The sequence below is a fragment of the Cyprinodon tularosa genome, unplaced genomic scaffold (assembly GCF_016077235.1).
Source record: "Cyprinodon tularosa strain WSP-4 unplaced genomic scaffold, ASM1607723v1 ctg452, whole genome shotgun sequence".
Classification (NCBI taxonomy): domain Eukaryota; kingdom Metazoa; phylum Chordata; class Actinopteri; order Cyprinodontiformes; family Cyprinodontidae; genus Cyprinodon; species Cyprinodon tularosa.
In genome coordinates this window covers 464,713-482,565 of record NW_024039177.1, presented here as the reverse complement: position 1 = coordinate 482,565, position 17,853 = coordinate 464,713, and the positions used below count along the sequence as shown (strand labels likewise).

The following is a 17,853-nucleotide window of genomic DNA, read 5'->3' as shown; positions in this document are numbered from 1 at the left end:
TCCATTGTGTCTTTCCTTTCCCTCTCAGATCTCAATTTGAGGTTTTTAGGGTTAAATCTGCCTTCTGACATAAACCCAAACTGTCCGTTTATGGTTATAGTCCTAATTTTACTGGTAATTCCAATTTATCCTACAAAACGCTGGAAACTCATTTGGATCAGAACCTTCAGCTGAAAAATCATGGAAACAAACCAAAAACCTGCTCCATATTAAAGTACGACTTTGTTATACATAGAAAACTTTAAAAACGACTGCAGCTGCAACAAAGTGCTGCACATGTGGAAACATAAAAACCAGAGCATCACAGTTCTAGCTTTTATTGCTCATTGTGAGAATGGCATCATATATACTGAACATATTCATGTCCTTAAATAATTGATATATACATCAACAGGTGATACAGTAGTGAAAGTGTTACACAAGGAGTGATGCGGAGGCAGATCGAAGGGTTAAAAGAGAAGCTTGTAATTATTAAAAATGGACAAAAACAAAGAGTAAATGAAGAGAACGTCATTTTATACATTAATATGTCATTGAGAAAGGATGATGCATTTTGTTTGTGAAACATTTATAAAATGTTTTCTTTTTAACATTTCATAGAATTAATTAGAGGTGTCAAGTCCGTCTGACACAAAGTGGAAAAAAAAAAGATTTTTAAATATTACAGCTACTTTAAAAAACTGACCATAAGATAAAAAAAAACAGAGCCTCCAAAACTGGACCAAAAAAATCTGTAAAAAATAAAAAGGAAAGAAAAACTCTTCAGAGAGGAACCGAAGATCAATTCAAAAGATCAGTAGAATATTTATGTACGAGCGAAGGTTAAGAGGAGATGAAATGAAACGGTGGAAGAGTGGATTTGTCAGCCTGACGTCCCTCATAGGGTCAACATGTTCTCTCTTTGTTTATGCTGCACAGTCTAACGGAATAGATCTATAATAGAGGATGCTGTTTGGTGGCTCTGGAATCAGTGAACAGAAGAATTCAGTTTTCAGAGGAGTCGGTCTCCTCGGTGGAGCCGTCGCTCTCCACCTCCATCTTCCTCCGATGGTGGATGTTCCGGCGGGGTGAGGCTCTCCTCTGCGCTTCCTTCAACCCCCCCACGGCGCTGCCGCTGCTGTTGCTGCCGGGACTCACAGAGATCTGAGCTATTCTGGATTTATTCAAACAGAAAGACAGAACTCAGAGCAGCATCCCACAGGATGAGCTTAGGAGCGCTTTTCACTTTGATATCATTTTTAGACAGTTAAACCAAAAAATAACTGACATAAAGGCGACTGACTGCTTTTTTAAAATGTATTTACATTTTTTCTGTTTTCTGAAACTCAAAACTTTTTTGCCTCGTTTGGCATCCTTTGGTGATCTGTCCTTCCCTTTAGGTCTATGACTCTGCATCCTTAAAGCCAGGTTCAACCAGACAAAATTAGTTATTTTCTATGATGGTGTAACATGTAGAATAAATGTGTGATTATAGGTCAAGTGTTTGTTCTCACAATTTGTCAAGTTCCTGGTCCATTTCTGGGTCAATGAGCAGCTCGTCCTCGCTGGGTAAGGCTCCTGTGGCAGTTCAGAGACACAAACAGTTATCCGCTGCAATGGAATAACGATCTAGAAATAAGTAAAACTTTCTTAAATTAAGTGGATTTACCCTTAATTTTAGTGGGTTAATGAGATGATTTGCTAATGTAATGAGTATTTTTAATCTTAAAATAAGATAATTAGATAAAATGTACTTGAAATAAGACAATGCAGTTGTGTTTTCTTTTTTTAAATGTAAACTGTCTGGTTCTATTGGCAAAATGCTTATTTTACCTCCTCAATCCAAGAACAAATGCACTTATTTTAGGAAAAAATGGGATTTTTTCCAGTGTGATAAAAAAGGATTCATGCCACTGGCTATGAATGAAATCAGAGTGAGGAAACACTCCTGTTCTTTGTTTAGCTTATAGATCATGAAATCCTAAAATTCAGTCCCATAAAATTGGAATTAGGACTGCAAATAATTAATTCAATTATTTCTTCGATTAATCAATGAATAATCGGATAGCCAAAGGTTCCTTAAAGAAAAGTTTTCAATTTGTTCTGGATAGAGCATATTGACAGACGAAAATTTTTTTTTATCTTAAAGGTAAAATATATACTGTTATTATATAATATTAAATATATACTAAATATGACTATTTTGGTATAATTACTGTTGCTCTGTCAGCTGAAGGCATGTTTTAGGGCAGTGTTTTCCAACCATTTTTGACCCCTTTGGTCATTTTGTCTTAACATGAGTTCCCTTCTCAGTCAAAAATATTGATGATTTGCTAAAAGTACAATAAACTACAATAGACTATAGACACAGACTATTTTACTAAATCTTTATAATTTTAAGTTTTACATCTCAAATAAAAAAACCCACATACATATTTTGCCTAGAAGTTAGGAAAGATTTGAAATAAATACAAAATAAACTCATATTATAAACCTGTGTTGATAAAACTGGAGCTCCTCTGAGTAACTCCCTTATAATCACATTTCACAATCTGTTGTATTAATTGGTGTTGTTGTCTTTCCTGTAAAGCACTTTGGTGCAGCTTTATACCCGTTTTTAAAGTGCTATATAAATAAATTTGACATTGACATTTAAACAGAGATGGGAAGTAACGAAGTACAAATACTTCGTTACTGTACTCAAGTAGATTTTTCTGATATTTTTACTTTACTTTACTACTTATTTTTATGGCGACTTTTTACTTCTACTCCTTACATTTTTACATAAATATCTGTACTTTCTACTCCTTATATTTTAAAAAATTGGCTCATTACTTTAGTTTTGAATCATTTCAATGGAGTTACCATTATTATTTTTCACGTCATCAATACCAAATTCAATCTAATTGGATGGGAATCTACGTTGCATTTGACGCACCACTACAAGATGAATCGACAGATTCGGCGGTATTCATTCGCGGCAAATCATTGCAGCTTGGTGGCGGTGGCGTTAGCATAGTAGCATGGACGACGAGATGATTGAAAATGAACACAACGGAGATCTAGTCCTATTGGCAGACATCCATTTAAAATGTAGGCAACGGCATGAAAAAAGTGATTTCTACTTTTACTTTTATACTTTAAGTAAATTTACAAGCCTGTACTTTGTTACTTTTACTTGAGTAAAGAAGTTTAATCAGTACTTCCACTTTTACCAGAGTATTTTTTGACACAAGTATCTGTACTTTTACTCAAGTACGGAAAGTGAGTACTTTTGCCATCTCTGCATTTAAACTTGATGAATATTGAACAAAATGCAGAGCAAATTATAGTCAGGCTGACTTAATTAGCTTTACTCTGTTCTCCTCAGGACACCTGAGCTGCTTTGATGAGCTCCGACAGCTCCGTGTGGAAACCAGCTGATCTCAGGCTGTTCTCCACATCCAGTCTGTTCCTCTGCTTGGTTCGGATGCGTTTCACAGCTGAAGCTGAACTCAAACGACAGAAACTTACTTTTTCGTTGATAAAAGCTTGTTTATCTTTTCAGTTGGGTCCTCAGAAAGCAAAACAGCCCCCAGCCCCATTTTATTTCACTACCTAAGAAATAAAATATTTTCATGTACCCCTTGCAATGCAATCATAGACCACTAGGGGTACGAGTACCCCCGGCTGGGAAACACTGCTTTAGAGTTTTAATACTAACGATTAATCGATTACTAAATTAGTTGACAATCATTTCAATAATCGATTAATCATGATTAATCCGATTAACTGTTTTAGCCCTAATGGAAATATTACATTTCAAGCCCAGACACTGAGCCGGGGAAAGGGGCACCATGATCATGAGAGTAAAAAGGATTTCTGCTGGAACATCTCGGGTCTATGAGTGGAACAGATCCTGGTTCTGGTCTTTCTTATATACAATAGTTGAATAAAGGGCGCAGTGGGGTTGTGTTCAACCTACCTATGGTTTGGTTGATGCCCTCATGTTTAGCCAGAGCCCTCAGTAGGCTGTAGTAGGAGACTTTGTCGCTCTGCTGCAGGACTTCCCTCATGCATGTCCCTGGGGGAAAGCTGCATGGAGACACAATGATGGATCGTTTAACAATGATCAGAAATGGAAGCGGGAGGCTGCAGTCGGAGCGGAGCAGGACTCCTCACCTGGACTTGAACCTGTCGCAGAGCGCCTCCACACACTCGCCCAGCGTGGACGAATCCACGCCGTCCTGTTCCTGCTGCTCCCCGTCGTCCTCCTCCGTGGCGGCTGAGGTCAGCTGCTCCACGGAGGACGATGTGGGGACGATGACGGTGTTGGGACTCTTCCCGGCTAACAGATCCAGGTAGATCACATGAACGCTGTCCAGGAACTCTGCAGGGCGACAGGAGGAGCTTCTTTTATTTTGATGAATTCCTATCGGATTACTGATCGGTCTGTTCGTCCGCTGGAGCTCACACTAAGGGACCCGGGGGTTGAACTGGGAACACCTTTGAACCTTTCTGGACAGACCCTGGTATCAATTAGAACCTAAACCTCCAGCACAGAAGGACCTTCTTCCCACAAACGTCTCCCTTTAGCTGTTTAAACCATTAAATTAAAAGAAGGAAATATCTGTTTTTCTGCATCAGTTCCTAAACTAAACTAGAAAGTTGGGGAACAAATGACTGAATGAAACGCTCCAGCCACCTCCCCCTGATGATGGAGAAAGAGCAGCTCTACTCTGAGCCTCTGCCATCCCATCACGACCGACGCCACCCCAAATACCCATTCCTATCCTATCTGCACCCGCTGGATTTATATACACTCACCGGCCACTTTATTAGGTACACCTGTCCAACTGCTTGTTAACACTTAATTTCTAAGCAGCCAATCACATGGCGGCAACTCAGTGCATTTAGGCATGTAGACATGGTCAAGACAATCTCCTGCAGTTCAAACCGAGCATCAGTATGGGGAAGAAAGGTGATTTGAGTGACTTTGAACGTGGCATGATTGTTGGTGCCAGAAGGGCTGGTCTGAGTATTTCAGAAATTGCTGATCTACTGGGATTTTCACGCACAACCATCTCTAGGGTTTACAGAGAATGGTCTGAAAAAGAAAAAACATCAAGTGAGCGGCAGTTCTGTGGGCGGAAATGCCTTGTTGATGCCAGAGGTCAGAGGAGAATGGCCAGACTGGTTCGAGGTGATACAGGTGCTGGTCATAAAATTAGAATATCATGAAAAAGTAGATTGATTTCAGTAATTCCATTTAAAAAGTGAAACTTGTATATTATATTCATACATTACATACAAACTCATATATTTCAGATGTTTATTTTGTTTAATTTTGATGATTACAAATGACAACAAATGAAAATCTCAAATTCATCATATCAGAAAATTAGAATATTACTGAAGACCAATAAAAACAAAGGATTTATAGAAATGTTGGCCAACTGAAAAGTATGAACATGAAAAGTATGAGCATGTACAGCACTCAGTATTTAGTTGGGCCTCCTTTGGCCTGTATTACTGCAGCAATGCGGCGTGGCATGGAGTCGATCAGTCTGTGGCACTGCTCAGGTGTTATGATAGCCCAGGTTGCTCTAATAGTGGCTTTTAGCTCTTCTGAATTGTTGGGTCTGGTGTATTGCATCTTCTTCTTCACAATACCCCATAGATTTTCTATGGGGTTAAGGTCAGGAGAGTTTGCTGGCCAATTAAGAACAGGGATACCATGGTCCTTCAACCAGGTACTGGTAGCTTTGGCACTGTGTGCAGGTGCCAAGTCCTGTTGGAAAATGAAATCTGCATCTCCAAAAAGTTGGTCAGCTGCAGGAAGCATGAAGTGCTCTAAAACTTCCTGGTATGTGGCTGCGTTGACCCTGGACCTCAGAAAACACAATGGACCAACACCAGCAGATGACATGGCACCCCAAACCATCACTGACTGTGGAAACTTTACACTGGACTTCAAGCAACGTGGATGAAGTGCCTCTCTTCTTTTCCTCCAGACTCTGGGACCTTGATTTCCAAAGGAAATGCAAAATTTACTTTCATCAGAGAACATGACTTTGGACCACTCACCAGCAGTCCAGTCCTGTTTCTCTTTAGCCCAGGCAAGACGCTTCTGACGCTGTCTGTGGTTCAAGAGTGGCTTGACACAAGGAATGCGACAGCAGAAACCCATGTCTTTCATACGTCTGTGTGTGGTGGTTCTTGAAGCACTCACTCCAGCTGCAGTCCACTCTTTGTGAATCTCCCCCACATTTTTGAATGGGTTTTGTTTCACAATCCTCTCCAGGGTGCGGTTATCTCTCTTGCTTGTACACTTTTTTCGACCACATCTTTTCCTTCCCTTCGCCTCTCTATTAATGTGCTTGGACACTGAGCTCTGTGAACAGCCAGCCTCTTTAGCGATGACCTTTTGTGTCTTGCCCTCCTTGTGCAAGGTGTCGATGGTCGTCTTTTGGACAACTGTCAAGTCAGCAGTCTTCCCCATGATTGTGTAGCCTATAGAACTAGACTGAAAGACCATTTAAAGGCTTTTGCAGGTGGTTTGAGTTAATTAGCTGATTAGAGTGTGGCACCAGGGGCCATCAATTTTGAACCTTTTCACAATATTCTAATTTTCTGATATGATGAATTTGAGATTTTCATTTGTTGTCATTTGTAATCATCAAAATTAAACAAAATAAACATCTGAAATATATGAGTTTGTATGTAATGTATGAATATAATATACAAGTTTCACTTTTTAAATGGAATTACTGAAATCAATCTACTTTTTCATGATATTCTAATTTTATGACCAGCACCTGTAGAAGGGTAACAGTGACTCAAATAACCACCCGTTACAACCAAGGTGGGCAGAAGAGCATCTCTGAACGCACAGTACGTCGAACTTTGAGGCAGATGGGCTACAGCAGCAGAAGACCACACCGGGTGCCACTCCTTTCAGCTAAGAACAGGAAACTGAGGCTACAAATTGCACAAGCTCATCGAAATCGGACAGTAGAAGATTGGAAAAACGTTGCCTGGTCTGATGAGTCTCGATTTCTGCTGCGACATTCGGATGGTAGGGTCAGAATTTGACGTCTACAACATGAAAGCATGGATCCATCCTGCCTTGTATCAACGGTTCAGGCTGGTGGTGGTGGTGTCATGGTGTGGGGAATATTTTCTTGGCACTCTTTGGGCCCCTTGGTACCAATTGAGCATTGTTGCAACACCACAGCCTACCTGAGTATTGTTGCTGACCATGTCCATCCCTTTATGACCACAATTTACCCAACTTCTGATGGCTACTTTCAGCAGGATAATGCGCCATGTCATAAAGCTGGAATCATCTCAGACTGGTTTCTTGAACATGACAATGAGTTCACTGTACTCAAATGGCCTCCACAGTCACCAGATCTCAATCCAATAGAGCATCTTTGGGATGTGGTGGAACGGGAGATTCGCATCATGGATGTGCAGCCGACAAATCTGCGGCAACTGTGTGATGCCATCATGTCAATATGGACCAAACTCCCTGAGGAATGCTTCCAGCACCTTGTTGAATCTATGCCACCAAGAATTGAGGCAGTTTTGAAGGCAAAAGGGGGTCCAACCCGTTACTAGCATGGGGTACCTAATAAAGTGGCCGGTGAGTGTATTTCCACAATTAGCAGAATCTTTTATTAAAAAAGAAAGAAAACTGGTGGTTTGGATTCAATCTATAAAGGGCTTGAGAATCAAGGCGTTATAATAGTTCCTATAATAGCCGACGAGTTCCTATGATAGTCTGAATTTGAAACTACTCAGATTTAAGGTCGGCTGAAACCTCTACATAGAAACAATTGAGACCATAATAAAAATTTCTGTTTGTTTTGACCGCTGCTTCGTCCACACAGCAGGTCCTGATCCTCCATTCTGGTTTTCCATCTTTTTGAGCCAATATTTAAATGTGACCTTCATCAGTCCTCAAGAGAGTGAAGCGACCCAAAGATGCAGAATGTAGACACCGCACAGCAGCTCCATGTTCAGGGACGTAAGCATGGATGTAACCGTCACTAGAAGTTCAATAAAGGTTTGCTGAAAAAAACAAAAACCCAATATTGGCAGCCAGCGTCTCTGTGGCGTTATTATGATGAGAGCCAACAGCATCGTTGCCAAATCAACAGCAAAAAGGAAGGTAAGAAAAAACTAACGGCTGATAGCAAAGCAGCCAGTGATGCTGCTGCAGCGACGGTTAGAAAGAGTCCTGGCAATAAGAGCAGGCACTCTGAAATCCATCACCTATGGATCTGATTCAGCACCAGATATGGAAGGGGGTCAGTGTCAGGTTTTAAGCCCATGAGTGATGCTGTACCTTGGTAATAGAGCTGCAGCTGGAGGGCATAAATAAAGTCAGAGAATGACATCAGGCAATCAGTGGCTTCATCCATCACAACGATCCTGCAGAAAGAACAGAGAGAAGTTAATGAGAAACAACAGAAACATCCAGAATGAGAGAACAGGGCTCTGCAGCCTGGGGATGACAACGATTCTTCATCACTTTGGCTACAAATGAAGAAGAGCGAGCTAATCTGGAAAATTAGACAAATAAATGCTGGTTAGAATATATATATATATATATATATATATATATATATATATATATATATATATATATATATATATATATATATATATATATATATATATATATATATATATATATTTTTTTTTTTTTTTTTTAAGTGGGGGAAAAAGTTGTTTTCTTTTTTTAAAATATCTTATTTTAAAATGGCAGAATGATGTAAAAAAGGATCAATCTTGGTCGATATTTATAAAATGATCTTTTTCTCTTTAAAAAAGGTCCCATAATGTTTGCAGATCTGATCGAGTTTTATTAGCGGGACTGATAAAAAAATGGCTCCTCAGACGGTAAAGTTTACAGAACCATCATCTCTGATCTTTGTGCCGCTGCAGGATGAAACTTCCATCTTTCTGAGCAGCTCCCTTTCCTCTGATGGAACACAAAACAGAAAGAGCATTCCCACAGCATAATGCTGCCAACATCCTGTTTCAACATGGGGATGGTGAATTCAGGGGATTTGGATTCTTATCATTTGTTTTTTCCTGCATTTCCAAGCGCTTATTTTTACCCCAGTCTATAAACGGCCATTCCTGTGGGCTACAGTCTACATCCTTATTTATATTTAAGGTCCTGACTCTTCTGAAGCTAAAAACTGTTTATTCATTTGCATAGAAAGAGAATGCCTCGTGATCTTCATCATAGGTTGATCATAGGGGAATGACCTGCATACAGCTTGGCTCTGAGTTCGAGGCCCACTCCCACGGACTGCCACTGTGGCTCCCTGAGCCAAGACCCTTAACGCAGAAGGTTAAAGGAATAGTACACCCAAAACATGATTAGCCTTCATTCTCTACTCACCCCCATGCTGAACAACACTCTGGAGTACTTTTTTGATATCTCAAATGCATCTGGAGATCTGGCAGGCTTCTTGCTGTCTGCTGACATTCAAATAATGGAGGTGTATGGCGCCCGAGGCAGAAAGGTCCATAAAAGTCCACAAAAAACGTGTCAATATTCCTCCATACTGCTCGTCCAATGTATTCCAAGTGTCCTGAGTGGGTAGCGTCCAGAATTTACTCGAAACGAAGTCATTTAGAATGTTTTTAGAGCATAAACAGTAGTGTATAGGATTTCCTGAAAGCGCGTTCACGAGTCTACGGAAACCGCGGCAGACCAAACCAGATGAAAGTGCGCATTCAACGTCTGCTCTGCCGATAATGCAAGCGTAGAAGAAGAAATGTGCTGTTTACCTGTGCAAAGAAAGAAACAACAAAAGAAAAATGTCTGAGGACTTCAGCGTTGAGGAAGAGCATGAGTTCTTTGCTGAGCTGAATGCGCACTTTCATCTGGTTTGGTCTGCCGCGGTTTCCGTAGCGTCGTGAACGTGCTTTTAGGAAATCCTATACACTACTGTTTATGCTCTAAAAACATTCTAAATGACTTCGTTTCGAGTAAATTCTGGATGCTACCCACTCAGGACACTTGGAATACATTGGACGAGCAGTATGGAGGAATATTGACACGTTTTTTGTGGACTTTTATGGACCTTTCTGCCTCTGGCACCATAGACCTCCATTATTTGAATGTCAGCAGACAGCAAGAAGCCTCCCAGATCTCCAGATGCATTTGAGATATCAAAAAAGTACTCCAGAGTGTTGTTCAGCATTAGCCTGGGTGCCATTCCGAACTTAGTCCCGCCCACAAAGTTTGAGGTCGGGGAAGTTCGGTCTGGCTCTGCTCCATAGTAGCGCGAGTATTATCGCCCACTGTCAGGCGATCCAATCAAATTGTCAGGGCGGGCTTTATACGATGATGGACAGATGACAAACAGTAACGTAATCAACCACGTGACCAAAGCGTGCTTGGGTGACAACAACAATGGCTGCCGCTGGAGAGTTTGGGTGAGTAGATTCTGCTATTAGGTCTGTTCTAGAAGATATCGACAGCAAATTCATTTTAAAAGAGGAACAGAGAAACGCGATCAAGGCTCATCTTCTTATTCTAGGCGTGCAACTGCACGCTTTGATTTTTGTGGACAACAACTATGCCTCGCTTAACATACGTCACGCACTCCGTTGCTCTTATTGGTTGTAGATCTATCCAATTGAGTGCAGAGGCATTTTTTTTCCTGGTTCGTTCGAAACACGCCCCATAATCACAGCTCTATGGAGCAGTATCAGACTCACATTCTGACTAGAATTGAGTAGGACTACGTCAGGCTAGTTCAGCATGGGGGTGAGTAGAAAATTAAGGCTAATCATGTTTTGGGTGTACTATTCCATTAATTTTGTTGCTCTGTAGTTGTGACAGTGTTATGACAATAAAATGCTAGAAAAGAAATAACAAGCTCTAACTTCCCCTGATGACCCAAAGTAAAGGGTTTACTGTATTTGTGATGAAATTTGTGTTTTTTGGGGGGGACATTGTGTGATAAGGACGAAAAATGAGGACAAACCATTGTGCTGCTGCTTTCAGCAGTGGTATCGCAGTTAAATATTTTCCTTCTTCTAATTCTTATTTAAGTTTGTGGATCAAACTATTTTAATTCCAAGTGAGGATCCCCGAGTCCAACATATTATTCTGCTAACCTGGCGGCGCTCCGCACCACCTCCAGCGGGAAGTCTGGGCACAGCACCTGCAGCAGAGACCTGTACTCCAGCATGGACAGCAAGTCTGCAACAACAAGGAGCCTTCTTCATGGATGGAGTCATGAAACAATATGTTTAAAGGAATAGTACACCCAAAACATGATTAGCCTTCATTTTCTACTCACCCCCATGCTGAACAACACTCTGGAGTACTTTTTTGATATCTCAAATGCATCTGGAGATCTGGGAGGCTTCTTGCTGTCTGCTGACATTCAAATAATGGAGGTCTATGGTGCCAGAGGCAGAAAGGTCCATAAAAGTCCACAAAAAAACGTGTCAATATTCCTCCATACTGCTCGTCCAATGTATTCCAAGTGTCCTGAGTGGGTAGCGTCCATAATTTACTCGAAACTAAGTCATTTAGAATGTTTTTAGAGCATAAACAGTAGTGTATAGGATTTCCTAAAAGCGCGTTCACGAGTCTACGGAAACCGCGGCAGACCAAACCAGATGAAAGTGCGCATTCAGCTCGGCAAAGAACTCATGCTCTTCCTCAACACTGAAGTCCTCAGACATTTTTCTTTCGTTGTTTCTTTCTTTGCACAGGTAAACAGCACATTTCTTCTTCTACGCTTGCATTATCAGCAGAGCAGACGCTGAATGCGCACTTTCATCTGGTTTGGTCTGCCGGCTTCCGTAGCGTCATGAACGCGCCGGCGCGCGCTTTCAGGAAATCCTATACACTACTGTTTATGCTCTAAAAACATTCTAAATTACTTCGTTTCGAGTAAATTCTGGATGCTACCCACTCAGGACACTTGGAATACATTGGACGAGCAGTATGGAGGAATATTGACACGTTTTTTGTGGACTTTTATGGACCTTTCTGTCTCGGTCACCATAGACCTCCATTATTTGAATGTCAGCAGACAGCAAGAAGCCTCCCAGATCTCCAGATGCATTTGAGATATCAAAAAAGTACTCCAGAGTGTTGTTCAGCATGGGGGTGAGTAGAAAATGAAGGCTAATCATGTTTTGGGTGTACTATTCCTTTAAACAAGATGAAAGCATTAATTAACAGATATATTAAAAAGGTTATCATTCTGCGGCTCAGGAAACCTGCTACCGTTATTCACTAACATGCTGCAGTCGGATTAGCAGCGGCTCTCACCTCCACTCTTCCCGATCTGCCTGAAGCATCTCCAGAAGACTCTGATGAAGGACGCTCTGTTGTGCTGAGTGGCTCTGATGAAGTTAAACTCCCTGAAGAGGACGTGGTTGCCGTTCTTCACACTGCTGAAACTACAAACACATAAATAAGGTCGAAGGTCATCGCAAAGCTGTGGTCTTTATAAAAAATAAGACATCTTCCTTCAACTACTCATCGGTTCGGTTTATTAATGGTGCCTCCAGACCGGACGTGGTGTCCGCGCTGATTTCCTCCAGCCCTGTGGGTAGTTCACCGCTCTGCACGGTGTTTACACCCTGGACCGCATCATCATGAAGCTGACACCCCACCGATGTGAAAAAAACTCAGCAAATAGACTGAATGGTTATTACTTCTTTCGTGCAGGTTTGTGCATTTAAAAGGGTGAGAAAGCTTCCTGGAGAGGTGGCGAAACGTCTTCAAATCTTGGAAACCAAGTCCAGTGGATATTTTTTTAATTTTACGGAATGACTATGACCTGGATGACTGAGAACCTTCATCAGCATTTAAAAGGGTCGTTTGTAAAAATGTAATAAAAAAGACCACATGCTGCTGCTGTTTCAGAGATATTATGTTTTAGGTCACCCAAGGGTCAATTATCAAATAATCTAGCCGGATTTTTCAATGCTTCTTCATTTCTGCAGGTAATTTGAGCTGATTTGGTTTTGAAGATAGAATTATTTTTAATAATTACGGACAATGACATCAGCATCCCAGCAGACGCTGCGTTTGTATCCTGATATAAAGTTATTGCATAACATCACATGTCATTTCTGTGCTGGTATTGAATATAACAGAGGGCATGTTTACCTTATTTAGTGGCTGGAACGATTGTTTGATATTTAGTTAACCACCAGCCTCCCAGACCCATCACTTAGGACCTGCCGTTACCCCTGGCAACCCCATGTAATTTCCTGTCAAGGTCTTGCTGTCAGCATTTGACAATAAAAGCACAGGTGACCTTTAACATCACAAACTGCTGCTAAATTGTGCTCTATGAACAAATTTTGAACCACCTTGGGGAGACCATCTTTTTTTGGAAAAGCCCCAAAAACTCTGAAAAAAAAGTGTGGATGACAGTCGGATTAGGCGGGGCTTCCTTGTAAATCTACCCCCTCAGAAAACACTGATGCTGGGCAGTGGGAAGCAACACACTGGGCTCTGTGCTGGAGGGAATTGAAGATGATTAACAGTCCTTTTAGGACTAAATTAAAGACATTTTTAAGCCACCTGACCACATCTTTAGAGTTTATTTCTACCTTTTTAAACATTATTTTCCCTGTATTCCATTTTAAAGTATAGTGGAGGATTTTCACAAATCTTTAAGAAGACCCTCCCTTTCCACTTTAAAACAAAGTGCATATTACAACTCTGTACCCGCTCCCGAGAGGGAACGCCTATTAAACACGTGTGTGAGCATGCAGGAGCCCATTTCTCCTCGTGCACGCTCTATTTAAAAGTTGCTGTTTGCATCGCTCATACAAGCTTACTTTGCAAAAGAAGATTTGCAATTTTTCCACTTTGTCAGACTCACCACAGGTGTTATGTTGAGGATACTATATTTTTAATATTTCTTTATTACACTTTCTTATACATGGATCCTCTGAGAATGAAATTTTTGCAGGACAGATAAATGCTGAGAAATTCCTGGCTGCCGAGAATTACCTCCAATGTTGCAGGAGCGTGCATGGCCGTAAACTCTCGCACATTGATGAGAAAATGGACTGAAATATGAACGAAAAGGGAACTTTTAAATATATTCTTAATGTTTTTGTCAGAAATGATCTAGAATGGTGTTGATAGCAAAAATAGTGGGAAATGCCATCCACTGAGAATATGTTCATTAGACACTGACTGTAGCACATCGACCAAAACGTGTCTCCATACAAGTAAAAATCGTTTTCATTTGAATTTATCTGTCCACCAAAACTCTCAGTTTTAGGGCATCCATGCATAGGAAATATGAAAACATCAAGAATATGTTTCCTTCATATTTTAATCCCTTTTCTCATCAGTTTGCGAGAGAGGAGGTATTTCTCACCATAGGGTTAAGGTCAAAATGAGCATGTAGGACATAAACATATCACCAGAATGATTGACAATTAGGAGGACCGCTTATTTTGATGATCCACAAAAAAAGAACATCCTCCACTATACCTTTAAGTGAAAAAGTTTCACCTCCAACCAGTCCCTGATTGGCTGCTGTGTGGAGTTTCATAGAAAAGTTCAGATTTTTCCACTTCAGTGATCAGCGCTCCACTCTCTCCATGCAGTGCTGCACTATAGCTCTATCTAGTAGCATGAGGTGATGGCGGAGCTGTTTGTACAGGAATTCTATGTGAATCTACCGCACTCGCCACAGCCACTGCCTCCGGTCTGAACGCACCATAAAGGGCTACACCCAGCAACAAAAACGAAATATTTAAAAACCAAATAGGCAACATGAATGAAGAATAGCCAAAAATAATGAAAGTTCAGGTAATAAAAATTTTATAAGATAATAAAATGATCTACTCATAGGTAGCAGGTGCAGTAATATGAGTCCTGTTAATAATATTTACCAGTAGGAGGTTGTTGTTTTTTTCCTTTTCTTTGATCAGAGATTAATTCAAAACAATCTTGCAAAAGGGAAAAAACCCAAATGTAGAATCAGAACAATCGTCTATGCAAACAGACCACCATACAAAATCCTCTTTGTGAAAACAACAATTAAAATCAAATTATAGAGGAGATTCGAACAAGTTTATAATTGTTTTAGTTCATGATTGATCAAATAATAATGGCCTTTAGTGCTACGTAAAAAACCTGGTTACTAATTATATCCCATCTGGATCCAGCTGTTCAGCATTCCCCGTCTTGCTTTCCTATCTCCTTATTTTACATTTACATAAATAGATGAACCAAAACTGAAGTAATTCTGTGTGTTTTTGTTTCAGTGGTGTTTTTGGGGGTCAGAGGCTGAAAAGTTTGGGAAGCCCTGTAGTTAGACGATCACCTTAAAACAGGCTAAAAGATTATTGATCAAGAAACAATAGTTTGTTTGTTTTATTTGGAATATTCAGGAAGTAAAGCTGGGTTGAAACACGCTGATAAATAAAGGGGGATTAACCCTTTATTTCACCTTAGAATGAACAGAGTTTACCACATTCATGTTGATTTTATTTTATAATATATTGTTAAAGCACTTTACAGCATTTCATTGTTCATCTTTTAACTCTTCACTATAATGTTATGCATTTTTCTAAGGTCCACATATGTGTGACCATTTCTTTCTATAATCTTTTTGCTCCTGTAAACAACAGAATTTCCCCATTGTGAGACAATAAAAGGCTTTTCTGTTATATTCTATTTTAAAATAAGTATTTTTTCAATAAAAAACAAACAACCCTAAAGGGATTTTCTATTCTATTCCATTATTTTCTATTATTATTTTTTGTTTAGTTTTTTTTTAATATTATTATACTTTTTATTATTATTATTATTTTCTATTCTGTTATTTTCTATTTAGATTTTATGACTGAGAACAAGGATTTGTTTAAAATTGGATAAACAGATCTGTATATATACACATACTTTTATAAGTATTAAGCAACTCTGAATTTTCAAAAAAGCGTTGGATCCTTTTCGAAGGAAAAACGAAAAAAAATTAGAACCTAGAAAATCAGAAAAAAAACAAAACATTTTTTTTTTTTTTATTAAATCCATACAAATCTCCTGTGTTTAGCTGTGTGGTTCGGGCGGGTCCAAATGTGGAACCTACTATTCCGCGAAGTACCGAACCACGCCGAACTGGGTGTACTCCTCCTTATGGTCCAGCAGCTGAGTCAACGCATCTTTCAGGTAGAACAGAACCTTGCTGTCCGCTAGCACAAAAACAACAACACAGATGTTAAGACAAACCGAACCGAACCCATATAGATGAGCAACTGCAGCTGCAAATATACCGAGGTATTGCTCAGCGGGGATGGCCGAACTCAGGCGGCTCATTCTGCTGGTTCCGCCTCTCAGATAATCACAAACTAACAGAACGTTATTATAAAACTGCTCCAGTTGTGAAGGCTCCGGTTGCTCATCGCTCTGGTAACGTGCGCGTTGCCATGGAAGAAAAAAAAAAAAGAGAGAGGGAAGACCGGATGTTTTGAGCTACATAGAAATGTTTCCCCCGGAAATGTTTAACATACAAATGTTTGTTAGATAGAAACAAACAAACATAGAAATGTTTCCCCCGGAAACATTTCTATGTTTTAATCTATATAAATTAAAGGAATATTGGAAAATGAAGGAAATATAAAGGATATTCACAGATTTAGGAAAGCAGTATTTATTTATCTACAGAATACAAAATAAAAAAATAGAACTTGATGTACAGTAATGTTACTACACACTCATGTACAGTAGGTGGCGGTATACATCTTAGAGCTGGTTGCGATCCGCCATAATAGAAAAGAAGAAGAAGAATCTATATAAATTGTAAGAAGTATGAAAGGAAAAGGAGAAGATTGGTTCAAAATCTTAATAAAGAAAGAATACACTGTAATTTAATGGAAATCCTTAGAATTAACTCAAGAGATAAGTGTTATGTCATTTGTTTTCATTATCTTAGATTAATCAGTGTAATTGAGGGGATTTAAATCTTATTTTGGTTTTTGTTTTGTTGATTTTGTTCAGTATAGATAGGTAGTAGCCATTCAGATCTACACTCCATACCTGGTGGTGGCAGTAATGCACCATTTCGTTGCGTGCCAACCGCCAATAAAATTCCAAAAAGAAGAATATATAAATTAAGAATTTAAAAGGACATCTGGGAATAGGAATAAATATAACAGAGCTTAAAATATACATATTTTAAAGGAATATCAGATTAACTGTTTTCACAGCAGAAATGGTGGCAATTATACTAAGCTTACAATGGCTAGAGGAGGTTAGAGCAGACAGGGTGGTGGTCTCTACTGATTCCAACGTTTTAGAAAGTATTCAGGGAGAAGGAAATGATAAAAAAGATTTAGTATTAGAAATCCAACACAGTCTATTTAGATTATATAGGGTCACATGAAGGTGTAAAATGCAATGAAAAAGTAGATATATTAGCAAAAAGGGATTTAGATAATAACATTACAATTCATTTAGGGAAAGGGGAAGGAAAATCACTTATTAGGAGGAAAGAAAGGGAGAAAGAGACGGAACGAAGATAAGAAAGGAAGAGGATTATATAAGGTACAAAAATCAGTATTAAATAGAATCATTAATGAGAGAAACAGAAGGAAGAAGTAATACTGATCAGATTAAGAGTGGGTGATACCTATTTAGATGACAATGTATATTTAATAGGAAAGAAAAATAATGATAAATGTGAAGGATGTGGAGAAAAAGAAAATGTAGATTATCTGATTATCTGATGAACTGTAAAACTTATGAACATGAAAAGGAGATATAGAGAAGAATAATTTTAAGGACAGGCAAAGATTTGAGACTTAAAGGAATGTTGGGAAATGATGGAAATATAAAGGATATTCACAGATTAAGGAAAGCATTATTTA

At 39.4% G+C, this 17,853-nt stretch overlaps 1 protein-coding gene across 2 annotated transcripts; it reads right to left on the bottom strand.

The window, feature by feature from the left end:
* Window positions 1-301: 301 nt before the first annotated feature.
* Window positions 302-16,442, bottom strand: cunh11orf49 (chromosome unknown C11orf49 homolog). 2 transcript variants are annotated; one of them, XM_038300651.1, is made up of 10 exons: window positions 16,411-16,442; window positions 16,261-16,348; window positions 16,077-16,179; window positions 12,281-12,411; window positions 11,110-11,194; window positions 8,312-8,397; window positions 4,141-4,348; window positions 3,944-4,053; window positions 1,494-1,557; window positions 302-1,153 (listed from the first exon to the last, which is right to left on the bottom strand). In XM_038300651.1, the coding sequence occupies exons 2-10, from the start codon at window positions 16,301-16,303 to the stop codon at window positions 985-987; spliced, it is 999 nt and encodes a 332-aa protein (XP_038156579.1). In that variant the 5' UTR covers window positions 16,304-16,348; window positions 16,411-16,442; the 3' UTR covers window positions 302-984. The 2 variants fall into 2 exon arrangements, with proteins under 2 accessions (XP_038156579.1, XP_038156578.1); XM_038300650.1 differs by lacking the exon at window positions 302-1,153 and adding an exon at window positions 1,187-1,396.
* Between the last annotated feature and the right edge of the window lie 1,411 nt (window positions 16,443-17,853).